Source organism: Microcaecilia unicolor, chromosome 1 (genome assembly GCF_901765095.1).
Source record: "Microcaecilia unicolor chromosome 1, aMicUni1.1, whole genome shotgun sequence".
Classification (NCBI taxonomy): Eukaryota; Metazoa; Chordata; class Amphibia; order Gymnophiona; family Siphonopidae; genus Microcaecilia; species Microcaecilia unicolor.
Genome location: NC_044031.1, coordinates 311,217,667 through 311,238,381, shown reverse-complemented (window position 1 = coordinate 311,238,381; position 20,715 = coordinate 311,217,667). Strand labels below are relative to the sequence as shown.

The following is a 20,715-nucleotide window of genomic DNA, read 5'->3' as shown; positions in this document are numbered from 1 at the left end:
AAATCTGTGCATTCACCAGGAGCTGATTAGGGAGCCACCCTCTGAAACTCAAAGGTTTTGGAAAAGGAAGTTCTTTTGAACACTAGAGAGGTAAATACTATTCCTCCAAACTCCAGATCTGAGTGAGAAGCAAGCCAGGGGTTATGTGTGACTCAAAGCAGGTGTAGATGCCGATGGGTAAAAAAGGTGCTGTATATGTGTATTTCTGTATTTTTATAACAGGACACTTACAGTGGGGGAAATAAGTATTTGATCCCTTGCTGATTTTGTAAGTTTGCCCACTGACAAAGACATGAGCAGCCCATAATTGAAGGGTATGTTATTGGTAACAGTGAGAGATAGCACATCACAAATTAAATCCGGAAAATCACATTGTGGAAAGTATATGAATTTATTTGCATTCTGCAGAGGGAAATAAGTATTTAATCCCTCTGGCAAACAAGACCTAATACTTGGTGGCAAAACCCTTGTTGGCAAGCACAGCGGTCAGACGTCTTCTGTAGTTGATGATGAGGTTTGCACACATGTCAGAAGGAATTTTGGTCCACTCCTCTTTGCAGATCATCTCTAAATCATTAAGAGTTCTGGGCTGTCGCTTGGCAACTCGCAGCTTCAGCTCCCTCCATAAGTTTTCAATGGGATTAAGGTCTGGTGACTGGCTAGGCCACTCCATGACCCTAATGTGCTTCTTCCTGAGCCACTCCTTTGTTGCCTTGGCTGTATGTTTTGGGTCATTGTCGTGCTGGAAGACCCAGCCACGACCCATTTTTAAGGCCCTGGCGGAGGGAAGGAGGTTGTCACTCAGAATTGTACGGTACATGGCCCCATCCATTCTCCCATTGATGCGGTGAAGTAGTCCTGTGCCCTTAGCAGAGAAACACCCCCAAAACATAACATTTCCACCTCCATGCTTGACAGTGGGGACGGTGTTCTTTGGGTCATAGGCAGCATTTCTCTTCCTCCAAACACGGCGAGTTGAGTTCATGCCAAAGAGCTCAATTTTTGTCTCATCTGACCACAGCACCTTCTCCCAATCACTCTCGGCATCATCCAGGTGTTCACTGGCAAACTTCAGACGGGCCGTCACATGTGCCTTCCGGAGCAGGGGGACCTTGCGGGCACTGCAGGATTGCAATCCGTTATGTCGTAATGTGTTACCAATGGTTTTCGTGGTGACAGTGGTCCCAGCTGCCTTGAGATCATTGACAAGTTCCCCCCTTGTAGTTGTAGGCTGATTTCTAACCTTCCTCATGATCAAGGATACCCCACGAGGTGAGATTTTGCGTGGAGCCCCAGATCTTTGTCGATTGACAGTCATTTTGTACTTCTTCCATTTTCTTACTATGGCACCAACAGTTGTCTCCTTCTCGCCCAGCGTCTTACTGATGGTTTTGTAGCCCATTCCAGCCTTGTGCAGGTGTATGATCTTGTCCCTGACATCCTTAGACAGCTCCTTGCTCTTGGCCATTTTGTAGAGGTTAGAGTCTGACTGATTCACTGAGTCTGTGGACAGGTGTCTTTCATACAGGTGACCATTGCCGACAGCTGTCTGTCATGCAGGTAACGAGTTGATTTGGAGCATCTACCTGGTCTGTAGGGGCCAGATCTCTTACTGGTTGGTGGGGGATCAAATACTTATTTCCCTCTGCAGAATGCAAATAAATTCATATACTTTCCACAATGTGATTTTCCGGATTTAATTTGTGATGTGCTATCTCTCACTGTTACCAATAACCTACCCTTCAATTATGGGCTGCTCATGTCTTTGTCAGTGGGCAAACTTACAAAATCAGCAAGGGATCAAATACTTATTTCCACCACTGTATGTGGGTAGTTCAAAAAAGGCAATTTTAAAACTATTTTATAAAGGCAACAGGGCACCAATATGCCCTCATCAAACAGAATCTCAGAACCAGCTCCAACTGCTGACCTACAAATTTGTACCTGCTTTGAAAAAGGTATAAATATGTATGTATACTCTACATGTTTGCCCGTATATATTATGAAATATGTACCTACATCACATTTTTGCATTTGCCCTTACAAAACCTACTGCTGCTGTGGATATATTTTCATTAGACATCACTGCATATCTCCACAGGATGATCAAGACAGTCCAGACTCCCTTGGAATTGGAGGTTATAATGAAAATTTCTTCCCCCTCACAAGTATAGTAGGATCTCCAACTTCAGAACAGTCATGTGAAATGGAGACTGTGCCTTTGACCCAGCCCAGTCATGGGATAACTGGCTGAAGCATCAGAACAAACCAGGTGAGAATTATATTTTTGATCTGATCATATTGCAAAGGTGGCAGATATGTCCTACGATTGGTTCTGATCCACTGGATGGAAGAAGGTTACAAAGAGCCAGATTCTTGAAAGACAATCAGTTCCTTCGATCACCCTCCTGAGTGGCATCATCCTGACAGTATAAGAACATAAGTGTTGCCGTACTGGGATAGCCCAAAGGTCCATCAAGTCCAGTATCCTGTTTCCAACAGTGGCCAATCTAGGTCACAAGTATCTGGCAAGATCCCAAAACAGTAAAACAGATTTTATGCTGCTTATCCTAGGAATAAGCAATAGATTTTTCCAAGTCGAGTGTTAATAATGGCTTATGGACTTTTCTTTTAGGAAATTATCCAAACCTTTTTTAAACCCTGCTAAGCTAACTGCTTTTACCACGTTCTCCAGAAACGAATTCCAACGTTTAATTACAAGTTGAGTGAAGAAATATTTTCTCCAGTTTATTTCAAATTTACTACTTACCCTCCCCCCACCAAGTCCTAGTATTTTTGAAAAGAGTAAACAAGTGATTCGCCTCTACCCGTTCCACTCCACTCTGTATTTTATAGAGGTCTATCATATCACCCCTCAGCTGTCTCTTCTTCAAGCTGAACAGCCCTAGTCGCTTAAGCCTTTCCTTAGTGAGTGTGAGGCGTATTTCTCATTCAGTAGTTTGCTTTTCATTGAATTTTGCCTCTCCAGAGCAATTTTGATCTCTCTGTGGGTTTCTTTAAACAACAAAGAAGGCGAGGCAAAACAATCACAACAATAAAAATGAACATGCAGAGAGTGAGAGTCAGTATAGTTAGCTGTGAAATGAATAGCTAAGTGAGCCTATATAATACTGTAAAAGTGTTTAAAATATGTTCTATGGTTAAGCGTATATTATGCTCCTGTGAGCTGTGCTATTTAGACTAATCAGTTACCTGCATGGATCAGTTTTATAAGTTGAATAAATCATAGGCCCCATTCCCTCCTGTCCCATTGAAGTCTCCCTCCTTGCATGTCCTAGCTCAGGATGACCACAGTGGTTATCTCTAAAGACCCTTAATCATTATGAATAATCCACTGTCCTCCTCTCTGAGTCAGAGATCTCTATTTTAGACACAGATATTGCAAATTGGCAGCGGCGTACCGAGGGCGGTGGGGGCGGTCCGCCCTGGGTGCACGCTGCAGGAAGGGTGCAAGGAGCAGCCAAGCGGCTGTCAGCTCCACCGGTTCCCTGCTCCCTCTGATGTTATTTCCTGTTCTGGGGCAGAGGGAGCAGGGAACCGGCAGAGATGACAGACACGCAGCTGCTCCCAGCACCTCAGGAGGTAAGAACAGTGCACCTGGGGGGGGGGGGGTGCTTGGAGGTGATGCGCCGGGTGGGGGGGGGGTCATGCTGCACATGGGGGGGGGGGTGCACAGCGGCGATCCGCCCCAGGTGGCAGCCGACCAAGGAACACCAAAGCAGATCGGCTCACTGTATTTTTTTTTTTATTTGTACCCTGCGCTTTCCCACTCATGGCAGGCTCAATGCGGCTTAGGTACTTATTTGTACCTGGGGCAATGGAGGGTTAAGTGACTTGCCCAGAGTCACAAGGAGCTGCCTGTGCCTGCAGTGGGAATCGAACCCAGTTCCCCAGGACCAAAGTCCACCACTAGGCCACTCCTCCACTCTATGTTCAATAAGGGCACACATATTTGTACTGAAATTAAAGAGTTAAAGTGGGAATTTAATCTAGGTCCTGTTCTTCACTGACCACTAGGCTGCTCCATCCACTTGCTTGCTGCTTTCTTAGGAATGACCATAATATCTGGAGCTGTCATAGTCTGGTATCTACTGTCACTGTTACATCTTTGGGGGGTGGGAGTAGGTCATTGGCCACTGGGGGATTAAGGGGAGACATGCCTTAATCGCTCCAGTGGTCAGTTAGGGCACCTTTTCAGACTTAATCATGACTGAAACAGGTGTAGATAAAAACTTTTTTTTTTTGCGCCCTGGACCTTTTTTTCTGTTACATTATCACAGAAAAACGTTCAGATTGTAAGCTGCCTAAGTCCTGGCAATCTCCCGCCCAAAAAATGCCTCCAACACACCCCCTTGCTATTTGGACACAGCGAAAAGTGTCCAAATTCTGACTTTTCAAAAATCATGATTTAGACATTTTGGTGAGAAATGTGTCCATCTACCACTTTGTGCCGCTTTTGAGACGTTTTTCTCTTTTGAAAACGAGCACCATAGGTGCCTATCGTGTCTCTATAAAATAGTAGCATAAGTGATGGAAAGTGCATCCTGGACGCAGACATTTGCACTTGCTTGAGATGTCGTTGTAGAATAAGTTCTTACCATGCAGGAGCAGGGCACCCACTTAGCGAATTGCCCTCATTGCAGCACGCAGCGTTGGAACACACTGCCATGCAACTTAAGAGCGATCCACGAACAAGCATCCTTCCACAGATTACTGAAGACCCATCTGTTTGAGACAATTTACGGAAAAAACCAAGACACATAGAGTCCACACTCACTTACATCAATGCATCACACATCCACTTATGATCTCTCATCCCCCTAATTCCACATTACTCATACATATACTTACAGAAATATGTACACCATGTGCCCCTTTGTCTTAACACTGCCCTTAAGCTTCCCATTGTGTCCTCCCAAAGTCTCAATGTTGATGTCCCATTGTGATATTCCTAATGATACTTCGATTATCTCGCATAACTTGTACAATGTAACCCATAACCAATTTGTAACAACTGTATTCTCATTATTCATATCTTATTGTAAGCCACACTGAGCCCGCAAAGAGGTGGGAAAATGTGGGATACAAATGCAAACAATAATAATAATAATAATATTCAGCTGCTAACCTTGTAGCTTAGCAGTTCAATTTAGGCCTTCAAAAAAGCAATCCTAACTTAAACTGCATAACTAATACATGCTAAAGGCAATTCTATAATCTAGGTGCCCATATTACCTACCCCTTCTGCATGTAAAATATCTATAATACTAGCACTTATGCACATAAGTATACACTTTCACATGGAAGTGCCAGCAGGGAACTTAAGCATTAATTTGTCACAGCACACCTAACTTATAGTAGACAGCATGTAAATGCAGGGGGCAGACACATGGACAGAACATTGGTGGGGTTCCACTTACTAGCAGAACTTATAGTATGCTATAAGTTATGCAGATGCCTAAATTTTAGATGTGCTAATACAGTGGCCTCGCAAGACTTCTGCTTGAAATCTCGGCAGTCATTTTGAAGAAGTGGCGGCAGCGAGCAGGTCAGCAGCAGCAGACTGGAAAGAATAGGGTTCTTTTCTGCCCCAAAGAGGCCACTAGACCACCAGGGCGTGCTAAGATAGGTTCAGGAAGGGCGTCCTGAGGCTTGGGGTAAGGAAAGCCAGCCAACCCACCCGCCCAGCCCAACCCAGAAACCCAAATGGGTGAGCTTGAAAAAACCACCCAGGGACCTGCATGCTTTTCTAATAGACCTGGCTCTAACATCTGAGGCCATCATAGAGGCTGTTAAATCATATTTTTATTCACATTTGTGGGAGGAGGTCAGTGACCACTGGGGGGGTGATATTGGGGGGGGGGGTCACCCCTGATTCCCTCCAGTGGTCATCTGGTCATTTAGGGCACCCTTTTATGCCTTATTCGTTATAAAAACAGGTCTAGCTCAAAACGTCTTAGTTTTAGTTGGACACTTTTGTTTTGTTCTATTATGGCTCAAAAACATCCAAGTGTTAGGAACACCCGGATCCCACCCTTAATATAGCCCTTACACGCCACCTTGTGATTTGAACGCACTTCTGACGGACTTCATAGAAAAACATCTAAAAATTGGTTTTGAAAATAACAATTTGGATGTTTTTGTGAGAAAAATGTCCAAATGCAGATTTATGCCACTTTTTAGACATTTTTCTCTTTTGAAAATGAGCTCCCAGGTGTCTTTAAATCAAAATCAGATAAAAGATTGCAAATTAACACTGTCATCCGCTAAGCAAGATGTAGATAGGAACAACAAACATAGTCTGAAATGACTATATGCAAATGCCAGAAGCCTAAGAAACAAGATAGAATTGTTAAAGGAAATTAGGGACGCTAACAAACTGGACTGTTTTATGGAGCAGCTCGTACAGGAGTCAACAAGAGGAGGAAAAATTCTAGATCTAGGCCTTAGTGGAGCACATGATCTGGTGCAGGAGGAAATGGTGCTGGGGCCGCTTGATACCAGTGATCATAATATGATCAGATTTGATATCAGCTTTGGAGTAAGTACACATAGGAAATCCAATTCATTAGCATTTAATTTTCAAAAAGGAGATTGTGATGAAATGGGTCAGTGAAAAAAAACTTAGAGGAGCAGCTGCGAAGGTCAAAAATTTACATCAGGTGTGGATACTGTTCAAAAATACTATCCTGGAAGCCCAGACCAAATATGTTCCGTGTATTAAAAAAAGAGGAAGGAAGACCAAATGACAGCCGCGTGGTTAAAAAGTGAGGTGAAGGGAAGCTATTAGAACTAAACAAAAATCCTTAAGAAAGTGGAAGAAGGATTCGACTGAAAATAATATGAAACAGCATAAGGAATAGCAAATCAAATGCAAAGCGCTGATAAAGAAGGTAAAGAGGGACTTTGAACAAATATTGCATTGGAGGCAAAAACACATAGTAAACACTTTTTTAGGTATATTAAAAGCAAGAAGCCGGCAAAAGAATCAGTTTGACCGCTAGATGACTGAAGTGTAAAAGAGGTACTCAGGGAAGACAAAGCCATAGCAGAGAGATTAATTCTTTGCTTCAGACTTCATCAAGGAAGATTTGGGAGAGATACTAGTGCCAGAAATTATATTCAAAGCTGATGAGTCTGGATTTTCAAAAAGCATTTGACAAAATAGCTCATGAAAGACTCCAGAGGAAATTGGAGAGTCATGGGATAGGAGGTAGTGTTCTATTGTGGATTAAAAACTGGTTAAAAGATAGAAAGAGAGTAGGTTTAAGTGGTCAGTATTCTCATTGGAGGAAGGGTAGAGGGGTCTGTGCTAGGACCTCTGCTTTTTAACATATTTATAAATGATCTAGAGATGGAGTAGCTAGTGAGATAATTAAATTTGCTGACGACACAAAGTTATTCAAAGTTGTTAAATCGCAAGCGGTTTATGAAAAATTACAAGAGGACCTTGAGAGACTGGGCGTCTAAATGGCAGATGACGTTTAATGTGAGCAAGTGCAAAGTGATGCATGTGGAAAAGTGGAACCCGAATTATAGCTACGTAATGCAAGGTTCCACATTAGGAGTCACCGACCAGGAAAGGGATCTAGGGGTGATCGTTGATGATACATTGAAACCCGCTGCTCAGTATGTGGCTGCGGCTAAGAAAGCAAATAGAATGTTATGTATTATTAGGAAATTAATGGAAAACAAAAATGTGGGTGTTATAATGCCTTTGTATCGCTCCATGGTGCGACTGCACCTCAAATACTGTGTGCAATTCTGATTACAGCATCTCAAAAAAGATACGAGTGGAATTAGAAAAGGTACAGAGAAGGGCGACGAAAATGATAAAGGGGATGGGATGACTTGGGAACGCCTAAAGCGACTAGGGCTCTTCAGCTTGGAGAAAAGACGGCTGAGGGGTGATATGATAGAGATCTATAAAATAATGAGTGGCATGGAACAGATAGACATGAATCGCTTGTTTACTCTTTCCAAAAATACTGGGACTAGGGGCATGCAATGAAGCTACAAAGTAGTAATTTTAAAACGGATCTGAGAAAATATTTCTTCACTCAATGTGTAATTAATCTGGAATTCGTTGCCAGAGAATGTAGTAAAAGCAGTTTTCCTAAAAGAAAAGTCCATAAGCCATTATTAAGATGGACTTGAGGAAAATCCACTGCTTATTTCTAGGATAAGCAGCATAAAATGTATTGTTTTAGGATCTTACCAGGTACTTCTAACCTGGATTGGCCACTGTTGGAAACAGGATGCTGGGCTTGATGGACCATCGGTCTGTCCCAGTAAGGCAATACTTATGTACCATTGCATGTATAGCTCCCAGCAGTGGGCAATTTCCACATATAATCAGCACCACTGCCCATCAAGGTAGTGGTACTTAATTTATATATTTTTTAAAACTGTGCCGGATCTGACAGTTGACCTATTTCTGTTTCAGTTTCGTCAGAATGATATCACCCCCTTGTGTGACTGGTGAATTGCTATTGTCAGAGAACAACTGTTTATAGATAAGCAGTGTTGCTTTTCTATCTTGGGCCTAATAACAACTTTTGTTGCATTATTGAAATGTAAAGACCAAATCTTCTGGAGCCCAGCTACCACATTTAGCAGAATACACCAAAGTAATTCAGAGTCCAAAGAGAGTGGCATGACAAGACACTTGAACAGCTTGCTCCGGCATACCCAGGGCAAGGCGACGGGAGTGGTCCACCCTGGGTGCCGGCTGCAAGGGGGTGTGCAGAGCAAGTGCACGCTGTCAGTTCTGCTGATCCGCTGCCCTGGAACATGAAGTTGAAGTCTGAGGGGGCAGGGGACCGCCAGAGCTGACTGCGTGTGCCTACTCCGTGCACCCCTTTGCTTGGAGGGGGTATGCTTCGCCCCAGCTGCCATATAAGGTAGGTCCACCGCTGACAGCTTGTTCATAGTATACATATTGCTGATATGCTATGATGGGCTGGAGTGATGCTTCAGTTGCAAATTTGTGACTTTCTCTGGGACAAGGTGACTAAAGTAGTGGATTCAAAATGCTGAGAATGGCTGATTTGTTTCATGTCAAGGGTCCATAAGCAGTCTGAAAAAGTTACGTTTGAACTTCTGTACATTTTTTAATTTTTTTCACTTAAAAGGATGGGGTTTGGCCTGTTACATTACAAATTGTTCACTCCAAAAGAATTCATTACAACCTCACTTTTTTGTTTCTGGAGTCTTTAGTCACCTTTTCCCCAGAGATAATCACATTTAGTAGTTAAGAATTAAGGCCACTGTCAGGCAGACTTACGGTCTATGTCCCGAAAATGGCAAAAAGGCAGGTCTGGATAGAAATGATTTGTAGTAGTAGTCTGGATCAAGTGTGGATTTTATATCACATTCATATCATATGCTATGAGCGCCGGGATTGTGTATCTCAGTGAGGGAAGGGAAGACATCTTAAGGTTGAAATTAGTGAGCAAAATGTGGTTAGTTAGCAATATTGTTGGATTGTGTATTGATAATGCATGTGACTGTGCAGCAGCCATAATAATAAACCCACTCCGGACTACTACTACTACTACTTAACATTTCTATAGCGCTGCTAGGGTTACGCAGCGCTGTACAATTTAACATAAAAGAACAGGCCCTGCTCAAAGAGCTTACAATCTAAAGGACAAGTGAGTAGACGATACGATGGGGGCAGTCAATTTGGGGCAGTCCAGATATCCTGAAGGTAAGAGTTAGGTGCCGAAGGCAGCATTGAAGAGGTGGGTTTTAAGCAGAGACTTGAAGATGGGCAGGGAGGGGGCTTGACGTAGGGGCTCAGGAAGGTTGTTCCAGGCATAGGGTGAGGCGAGGCAGAATGGGCGGAGCCTGGAGTTGGCAGTGGTGGAGAAGGGTACTGAGAGGAGGGATTTGTCCTGTGAACGGAGGTTTCGGATGGGAACATAAGGGGAGATGAGGGTAGAGAGGTAGTGAGGGGCAGCAGATTGAGTACATTTGTAGATAAGAAGGAGGAGCTTGAACTGAATGCGGTAACGGATTGGAAGCCAGTGAAGTGACCTGAGAAGAGGGGTGATATGAGTATATCGGTTCTGGCGGAATATAAGACGTGCAGCAGAGTTCTGAACAGATTGAAGGGGGGATAGATGGCTAAGTGGGAGTCCGGTGAGGAGTAAGTTGCAGTAGTCAAGTCGGGAGGTAATGAGAGCGTGGACGAGAGTTCGGGTTGTGTGTTCAGAGAGGAAAGGGCGAATTTTGCTGATGTTGAAGAGGAAGAAGCGACAGGTCTTGGCTATCTGCTGGATGTGTGCCGAGAAGGAGAGGGAGGAGACGAAGATGACTCCGAGGTTGCGGGCAGATGAGACGGGGAGGATGAGGGTGTTATCCACTGAGATAGAAAGTGGAGGAAGAGGAGAAGTGGGCTTTGGTGGAAAGACGATGAGCTCAGTCTTGGACATGTTCAGTTTCAGGTGGCGGTTGGACATCCATGTAGCAATGTCGGTTAAGCAGGCCGATACCTTTGCCTGGGTCTCCGCGGTGATGTCTGGTGTGGAGAGATACAGCTGGGTGTCGTCTGCATAGAGATGATACTGGAAGCCATGAGATGAGATGAGGGAACCCAGGGAAGAGGTGTAGATTGAGAAGAGAAGGGGTCCAAGGACAGATCCCTGGGGAACACCAACAGATAGCGGGATGGGGGTGGAGGAGGATCCATGGGAGTGAACTCTGAAGGTGCGGTGGGAGAGATAGGAGGAGAACCAGGAGAGGACAGAGCCCTGGAACCCGAATGAGGACAGTGTGGCAAGGAGTAGATCATGATTGACAGTGTCAAAAGCGGCGGAGAGATCGAGGAGGATGAGGATGGAGTAGTGGCCTCTGGATTTGGCAAGGAACAGGTCATTACAGACTTTAGAGAGTGCTGTTTCTGTCGAGTGTAGAGGGCGAAAACCGGATTGAAGTGGATCAAGGATGGCATGAGAGGAGAGAAAATCAAGGCAGCGGCTGTGAACGGCACGCTCAAGTATTTTGGAGAGGAAGGGTAGGAGGGAAATGGGGCGGTAGTTGGAGGGACAGGTAGGGTCAAGTGATGGTTTTTTGAGGAGAGGTGTGACTACGGCGTGCTTGAAGGTGTCAGGGACAGTTGCAGTGGAGAGAGAGAGGTTGAGGATATGACAGATGGACGGGATGACAGTACGAGAGATGGTGTTAAGTAAGTTGGTGGGGATGGGATCAGAGGAACAGGTGGTACTTTTCGAGCAGGAAAGAAGGCGAGCGGTTTCCTCCTCGGTGATGTCTGGAAAGGAGGAGAAAGAGGCCTGGCTTGGTTGGTCGAGGGTGAAAAGGAGGAGATGGTTTGGTAGTGAACTCAAGGTTGATCTTTTGCACCTTGTCGCAGAAGTAATCGGCCAGTGATTGAGGGGAGAGTGAGGGGGGTAGGAGCGGAGGGCACTTTGAGGAGGGAGTTAAGGGTGGCGAAGAGACGACGGGGGTTGGAGCTGAGAGAATTGGTCAGTTGGGTGTAATAGTCCTGTTTGGCAAGGAATAGGGAAGAGTGGAGGGAGGATAGCATGAACTTGTAGTGAAGGAAATCTGAATGGGTGCGAGATTTCCTCCAGAGGCGTTCGGCAGATCGGGTGCAGGAACGAAGGTAGCGGATACAAGGGGTCAGCCAAGGCTGGGGATTAGTACACTTTGTGGGACGGGAGGTGGATGGAGCGAGGGTGTCCAGAGCAGAGGAGAGAGTTGCATTGTATGCGGAGACAGCCTTGTCGACAGACTCGGAGGACAAGATGGAGGGAAGGAGATTGGAGATACAAGAGGATAAGGTGGGAGGGTCAATAGCCTGGAGGTTCCTGGAGGTAGTGGTTAGAGTTGGACGGGGCTGAGGTGGGGTGTGAAGAAGTGTGAAGGTGATCAGGTGATGATCCGAGATAGGAAAAGCTGAAGTGTGGAAGTTGGAGGGGGAGCCGGAGGAGGAGAGGACGAGGTCAAGACAGTGGCCGTCTCGGTGAGTCGAGGCGGTGGAGCATAGCTGGAGGTTGAAGGAGGATGTTAGAGTGAGGAATTGAGACGCGTGAGGGTCGGATTGGTCATCAACGTGTATGTTAAAGTCTCCGAGAATGAGTGACGGAGATGAGGGTTCAAGAAACACGGAAAGCCAGGCATCGAAATCGGTGAGGAAGGAAGAGAGGGATTTATTAGGGGGGCGGTAAATGACTGCCACTGAGTGGCAATGGGTAAAATAGCCGGCTGGAGTGTGCTTCAAAGGATGAGAAGCAGTGAGACTGCGGTAGGAGGAGGGGTTGGAAACTACAGGAGAGCGAAAGTAGTAGCCCGACGCCTCCACCGCGGCCAACTGGGCGGGGAGTGTGGGAGAAGAGAGAGCCTCCATGGCAAAGGGCCGCGACTGAGGCCGAGTCGTCCGGGGAGAGCCAGGTTTCAGTTAGGGCGAGCAGTTGAAGGGAACGAGAGATGAAGAGATCGTGGATGAAGGGCAGTTTGTTGCAGACCGAATGGGCATTCCAGAGGGCACAAGAGAAGGGGAGGGAAGAGGGGGGAGGAGGGGGATAGAGACGAGATTGGAGACATTACGGAATCGTTTGCATGGATAGGAGGAGGACAGGTGAGGGGGGCCTGGATTAGGATTAATGTCACCAGCGGATAGCAAGAGGAGGAGCAAGAGAGTACGGAGGAGGGTGGGGGAGGTTGGGCGACGAAGACGGGGTGCACTTAGGAGGAATGGTGATGGGTTAATGGCAGGAAGGAGGTGATGAAGGTTAAGAGCTAGGAGGGAGGAGGGGGACTATTGAATCATATATTGTTTATTTCATTTGCTATACCAAAGCATTTTCTCCGGGAACAATGTAGGACTATAGCCTCTGCCAGCTGGCATACGTGGATCCTGTTTAGTCCAATTCTTTTGTACTGTTATATGTAAAGTATCCTTTCTTTTTTGCCCTTCTACTTCTACTGTTCTCATATGTATCTGATATCACCCGGAGTTCTCTCTCTCTCTCTCTCCCCAGGTTTATGTAAGCCACATTGAGCCTGCATGTTTGTGGGGATAATGTGGGGTATAAATACATTAATTAATAAATAAATAAATACCACTTGGCTTAAATAGATATAACTGTCTGTATATGGTTGGCCTGGAGGTGAATTGCCAACTGCCCTGTTTACGATACCAGTGTTTAATTATGAAGGAGTGTAATTTGCACAGAGTGACAGGTATAACTGGCCACCTTGTTGGGCAGACTGGAAGGACCAAACAGGTCTTTGTCTGCCATCATTTGCAATGTTACTGTTTTACTAGTGGACAAGTGGCATTTATTATCCTGCAGTGCTGTTGCTTACATAAAGAAAAAGATCCAGTCTCGCAAAGAATATTAAAATAGAATATAACTGCAAATAAGGACTGTCAGCATGGTTCCCTCTAAACAGCTTTGAGCTCCACGGGAGTCCTCCGATAGTGTTCTTGTCGATGGAGGGAGGTGCATTGAAATCCTGCTCTGTCATGAGGGCCTTGCAATTAAAAGCGTAATAGCATCGCACCTCCCCACACTGGTAGAAGCATCAGCAGAAGACTCCCGTGCAGCTCAAAGCTGCTTAGTGGGAATCGAGGCTTTCAGGCCCATCTAATGTGTCCATTTTTGTTCCCTGTTATAATACTGTAGAGGTTTGAAAATGTTTGTGTATTCCAGTTTTCATCTTAAATTAGTCTTGGATTAATGATGAACTCAACCAAGACTGAGGAGTTTGGAGGTGACGTTTTCATTGTATTTCAACAGTGTTTCCCCATTGTATCTCCAGATGATTTTAGTGCCTGCATATAAGCCAGCTCTGTGGGTGCCAGTGAGTGCTGAGAACTCCCAAAATTGAGCAAGCTCCTTCATTGTGTCCAGGGAGGGGTAATTTGTATTGTATTTGAAACCCCCAATCATTTTGAAATGTTGGCACCTATGAGTACCTGGACCTTATAACAGCTTCCTTAGAACAGAAAAAAAACCAACAATATTATTCAAATACACCTTGTAGAATCTTTACTATGATTTTATGGTAATAACAGCAAACATTGAATTTGAGAAAGATACAAACAGGACATAGGCAGGAATAGAGAAACAGAAAGATGTGTACAAAAATGGAGAGAGAAAAACCTCAGCATTGTTCAACATTTTAGGATTTTGTCTAAAATATGATAGGTGATTTGTGCAATGCCAGATATCGTTAAGTTCTCCGGTTGCTACTCTAAACTATAATGGTTCTTTCACTGCATAAAATCATCCAGTTGGGAATACTATATGCTGTAAGTGTTGCAGTTTAAGCTAATACTGATAACCTTAAATCTGCCTTAAACACGTCTCGTATATGGATGTTGACAGTCCTCAGTGGGCAGTAGTAAGCATCTGCACTATTGCTATTCATACCCTGCTACCTCAACTTTATTGTCAGTCTCCCCTGCTCCCCATTCCTCAGGTACCTCCAGCCCACTCTCACCTGTGACAGCAGAATTCTTCCATCCAGCGGTCTCCTCCACCCAGCCTGCTCATGAGAATGACTCTTGCCACAGCAGCCTTCCCAAAATCTCTCCGCAGGGCTCGTGGGCTTCATTACGGTCTCCAAGTGTCAATTGCTCGCTTCTCAGACAGGTATGAGTACCTTTTTGGATTCCCGCTCTCTGCCTCCAGTAGCTTCCGCATGTTCTGTCTATGGAGTAAATGTGGTACATTTAACAATGAACTATGAACAAAAACAAGTAATTAAGGGGTCCTTTTAATTGGCCTGCGCTAGTGTAGGTGCATGTTTAGGACGCGCACAGAACCATTTTATGGGGCCAAAAATGGACGTGTGGCAAAATGAAAATTGGCACACGTCCATTTTGGGCCTGAGACCTTACCGACACGGTCTCGCACGTTAACTGGGCGGTAATTGTCAGCGCACGTACATTGCCGATTATCACCTGGTTAGTGCCATACCCAGGAAAATAAACTATATTTTCCGGTGCACGTAGTGGACGTGCGTGAGAAATGAAATTACCACCCAGGCCACGTGGTAGCCAGGCAGTAGTTATGAATCGGTGCACATTGGGCATGCGTAGGCTCCTACTCGGCTTAGTAAAAGGGCCCCTAAGTGAGTCTGTGGGATTTGATATACTACATATCAAAAAGGGGGTCCAGTTTCTTTCATTTACGAAAACTTTGGGCAAAAATGGATATGCAGCAAAATGAAAATTGGCGCATGTCCATTTTGGATCTGAGACCTTAACGCCACCCATTCAGTTAGCGGTAAGGTCTCACGCATTAACCGGGGCGGTAATCATCAGTGTGCATACAATGCCGATTACCGCCCGGTTAGCGCTGAGTTCCGGAAAATAAACTATATTTTCCGGCGCACGTAGTGGACGTGCATAAAAAATGAAATTACCACGCGGGCAGTAGTTCTGAATTGGCGCATGTTGGGCATGCGTAGACGCTTACGCAGCTTAGTAAAAGGGCCCCTAAATGGGTCTGTAGAATTTGATATACTACATATCAAAAAGGGGATCCAGTTTCTTTCATTTGCGAAAAATGTAATTGTTCAGTGGAGATTTGCTTTCTAATATATTTTCATAAATTTCTGTACCAAAGAACCCAGTTCCACCACATGTATACCGATAAATTTGCGTTACCCTTCCAGTGGTTAATCACTAGTTTTAAAGAAATGGAAATTTTAAAAATCAAATTAGTTTTTATTTTTGACCGAAAGAGAGTAATCCAGAACTAAGGATTTCCAAATGACATGCTTTATAGAAAGTGTTTCTTTACATTTTAAGATGCCCAGAAACTGAATGTCTTTCTCTCTTCTGTTAATTAGTCACCAATATTTTATACATTTTGTTATTGTGCCAAAATTCATATAGTTAAAATTTTTCCTAATCTGTCATCATTGCTCAGAAATATATTCTGAAAATTTCCATTAAAAATATATTTTTTTAAAAGTAGGGGATAAACACAGCAAAATGCATTCTATACAAAACAAAGGATGCTGCTAAAGAGCCATCATAGAGGACTAACTAAGACATCTAACGTTAGAACTATAAATCCATACATGTCTACAAAATACATTACCCCAAAAAAGTAGGGATATATTTTGTACAGAGCTGCATTTTCTATTCTCATCCCTTCAGAGCAAAGTAAAATTAAAAAAAAAAAGGCATGAGAAAGGCATAATGTACTCCTCATCGGCACTTGATATTTACTGAGCTCTGTTGCTACCAGTGCAGGGTGTTTAGTACCATCTCCTGTTTGCTTCTCTCTTCATCAGGCTGAAATGGGGGAAGGGGGTGGTCAGACCAAAGAAATTACTAGTCATGTAAACCTATAGCCAACAAAGTCCATGGACCAACTTTTCTAATATTTGTGGGGTCCATGTTCAGTATGCTTTAACCATGTAGAGGGCTCCTTGACAGTTAAGTCACGCTGACTGGGTCTAACCTGAATTTTAATGGTACATACCCAGATAGTGCTGTTGAATATCAGGGCGGTACATGGAAACAGGAAATTGCATCATAGAAGGGCGGCACAGTGCACACTGAAAGAGAAGGGAAGGCTTAAAGGTTAGAGGCAAGCCTGCTTTTTCACTGCCGCCGCTGCGACTTTTTAAAGGATCAATGGCAGGGATTGACAGGAAGCGCCGTGGGGCCCCTGGGAGTCCTGAGAGTCTTTGGGACTTGCCTGCCTTTCTTTGTCATTGAATGCCATTTATTTGGTTTGGCTATTTCTTTTTTTCCTTTGTCATCGTTTTACTGTTTAAGGGGCCCTTTTACTAAGACGCGTAGGTGCATATCCGTGTCCTACGTGCATCAATTTTGAACTATCGCACGGCTACCGCAAGGCCCAGGCGGTAATTTCATTTTTTACATGCGTCCACCAGCATGTGGTGCTAACCAGCGATAATCAGCATTGTACATGTGTAGACCATTACCGCCCGGTTAACACATGAGACTTTACCGCTAGGTCAGTGGGTGGCAGTAAGGTCTCAGGCCCAAAATGGATGCACTCCAATTTTTATTTTGCTGCACGTCCATTTTCGGCCAAAAGAAAAGCCTGTTTTGCAGGCGCACTGAAAAATGGACCTGTGCACGTCTATACCAGCGCAGGCCATTTTTTGACGCACCTTAGTAAAAGGACCCCTAACTGTTTATCTGGATTGTGACATGCATGTTTTATGTTTTGCTTTGTACATTGTAAATCACTTAAAGGGGAAGTTATCAGTGTGGGCTACTATTAACATGTATTATTTTACTGTTAACCCCTGTTATTAGTAACTAGGGGGTATGCCTGCTAAAGGATGTTAAGCCCTAATGGTTTATATTCTAATATGATGCCTAAAAAATTGGCGCTGAAAAATACCCGCATACATGGTATTCTATAAGGCACGCCTAAAGTTTGGTGCAGTTTATAGAATACACACCCATTTGCACCAAGAAAAATGAGGTGCAAATACCTGTGTCTAAATTTATGCACGGAGCACCATTGTTCTGTAATTATGCATGTAACTCGAAACTGGTACCCGGTCAAAATAGCCCTGTCAAAAAAAGCCCTGTCAAAAAAAGCCCCAACACAAAATTTCCCCTGACAAAAAAGCTCCTGACATAACAGCCACTGTCAAAACGGCCTGTCCACAATATAGCCCCTGTGGAAAACAAACAAGCAGATCAGTATACTATCCAAAAAAAACTTTATTGAAGATACCGTGTATATACTTTTAAGAATTGACATGTTTTATAATTCAATATGTTTATCGTTTATTATAGCCCCTGACGCAGCCCTATCATTGGGCAAAACACGGCCTGTGTCGGGCATTTGTCTTATACACGGTATCTTCAATAAAGTTTTTTTGGGATATTATACTGATCTGCTTGTTTGTTTTCCACGTTGGATTTTGCAGATCGGTTGCCTTGCTGTTTTCTGGGACCCACAATATAGCCCCTGACAAATTAGCCTGACAAAAGGGCCCGATCTGGCTGCCCAGAATATGGCCTCTGACAAAGTAACCCGGACAGTGCCAGACAGGGGGAAAACTTACCTTGCGGCACTCAAGAGGATCTGCCCAAATTTACTTGTACAGGATCCCTGTATTCAAGGTAATTTTATAGGTAATAATGATAAAACTAGTTTTAGGTTAAGTGTTCCAACGCAGTCTATTAGGGTAAATGCCTTTGTTAAGATAAACAGACTGTGTTGGAACTCTTAACTAATACTTTATCAGTGAAGATTTCACTTCTAGTTTATAATCTTTTTTTGTGATGTTATTTTTTTCTAGGGGGCTATTTTGTCTAGGGCTGTTTTGTTCTGGGCCATTTGTCAAGGGCTGTTTTGTCTGGGCTTTTTTGTCAGGGTTATTATGGCAGGGTGCCCTCAAAACCATGCCCCAGTTCTGCCCATGACCCTCCCATTTCCATGCCTCTTTTATTGGACCACTTGTAAATTTTAGGCACAGATTCTGTGCCTAACTTTACATGTGTCGTTCCCAATTAAATCTAATTAGTACCAATAACTGCTTATTATTCTATTTGTGCCTAAATTTGCACATGCAATTTTTGGCGACCTTTATAGAATCAGGGGAATGTGTGCTTAGCGCACGTGAAAACACTTGGCACAAAGCGTGTTCAAGCGTTTTACAGTAAGTAACTAGTTTGCATGAGCTGAGTGCATGGTATTTCTTTTTTTATTATTTATTTATTTTCTGGAGAGGGTATGTCCGGGGCAGAGAATGGGCATGGACAAACTAACCAGCTAGTATGTCCCAGCTATCATGCACTAACTGATTAGTGCATCCATAATGCAGGAGCCCAAAGCGCTTCCCCATCAATATTTTTCAGGCTGTGCGTGCAATTATGAACATTAACGCACAATCTGAAAGAGAAATACTGGGAATTGCCCTCTTTCCTGGGCGTGCTAGAAATGGGAGTAGCGCATCAGCACTTACTAAGCCCATTTACTAGCACATTTTAGTAGATATAAGCCTAGGGCTCATTGCATATAAAATGGAACCTGTGCTAAAATAGCACGAGTTAGTAGTAAAATAACACATCTTAATGGTAGCTCGCATTGATAACTTCCCCCCTTAGGCAGCTACTGATTTGTACTATATCAAATACATTTGAACCGTGAACCTTTATGTAAGATAACCAATAGTGGTTTTTCTGTTGCACAATGATTTGCAGGCTACTGAAAGCGATGCCTCCTTAGACAGCGGCAGTGGCAGCTCTGAGGGCAGCCTGCAGACCACACTGGAAGAAAGTTTGAACTTGAGCGACTCGCCTCAGTGCACCCTGGACCTTCCAATGCTGTGTCCTGTCACCACCTCCCAAAGGACTTCTCTTCCTTTCTCTCCCACCTCCCTAATGCAGACCAGGCCAAGCCGAAAGATTTTCAACCTCCAGAGCATCCGAAGACACCAGCGAAGCCACAGTAGCGGAGGCAGCACCAGCCCCGGGTGCACCCTCCATGACTCCATGGACCCTTCCGATGAAGAAGGTGTAGGCATCAGTCTAAGGGGCACCAGCGAGCAGTCAGAGACACTGAGCAGCCTGTCTCTCACCTCCCTCTTCTCTCCACCTCCTTCCCTGGGATCATCTGGCATTATGAAAAAGTGCAGCAGCACCAGCAGCTTAACAGCCGCCCCTTCTCGGAGCAAAGATTCAAAACAATTTTATGCTGTGGACTCCCAAGGCTTCCTCTCCATGCCATCCTGGGTCACGGACTTCTGCAAAGATGCCCAATCCTCAGGGAAGGCTCCGAGCCAGGACAGTGGAGACAAGCTAGGAGGAGGAGAGAGGGGGATGCCAGCAAACTGTGGCTCTGTCCTGAACTCCAATGTTGAGTTTGGCAACAGTGTTAGCAGAAGGAACAGATGAGAATTCCAAGGGGTTGAGAGGCGAGGGCCAAGATCAGTCACTTCCTGCAAATAATGCAGAGCCAAGTAACACACTGGCATGGAAAAAAAAACACAGATACATAAATAAGTTATTTTACCTCACTGCGTGAGAGAGTGAAGCAATATAAAGCAGCATGACTGGACATGTGTGAGTAAAATTAAAAGCAAGACCTGGGGGAATGGGAAAGAGAGAACGGGGAATGAGGGAGGTGGGAAGCCAGGCAGCTTGGGGAGAAGGAGAGAAACCATCAGAGATATTTACTCCATCTATGTGTTTTATATATGTATATAAAGAACACCTAGACAGAGTAAAAAAATAAGCTGACATAATACAGATAGGTGTATATATGTACATAAAATTCTAGTTTGGTTTATTTTTATGTCCTCTATTTGGGATGTCCCAGAAATTGCTTCCAGAAATATTAAACTACCACCAAAAAAAAAAAAAAAAAGAATGGAAAAGCAAACTGAATAATTTATAAAATGGGAAGAACAGGAGCAGTTTTTGGCACACTTGTATCTGTTTATTTCTAGACAAAGGAATGATTAACAAGTGAAATAAAAGGTTGACCGTCCAGAGAAATTGCACAGAGCGAAATACACGTATATATTTTTCACAAGCAACCTCTACATAAGCACTGGGCAACCTTTGAAGAGAATGAACCGTCTATTTCCTGATGGCACCCAGGAACAGGCAAGACTGTGATGTGCAAGAGACCGTCGAGACTGGTTATTCACCGCAAGCCATCTGGCAAAGAAATGTTTGAATGTTTTCAGAAAGCTGCTATGAACAAA

General features: G+C 44.2%; 1 protein-coding gene across 1 annotated transcript in view; it reads left to right on the top strand.

Annotated features, from left to right (window-relative positions):
* LOC115473410 (voltage-dependent T-type calcium channel subunit alpha-1I-like) overlaps positions 1 to 19,942 on the top strand; it is a 935,734-nt gene extending 915,792 nt beyond the window's left edge. Inside the window, 4 exon segments of the mRNA XM_030208356.1 lie at positions 2,102 to 2,222; positions 2,225 to 2,272; positions 14,452 to 14,648; positions 19,208 to 19,942. Of these exon segments, the coding sequence (XP_030064216.1) occupies positions 2,102 to 2,222; positions 2,225 to 2,272; positions 14,452 to 14,648; positions 19,208 to 19,900 (1,059 nt within the window). The 3' untranslated portion in view covers positions 19,901 to 19,942.
* Positions 19,943 to 20,715: the final 773 nt, after the last annotated feature.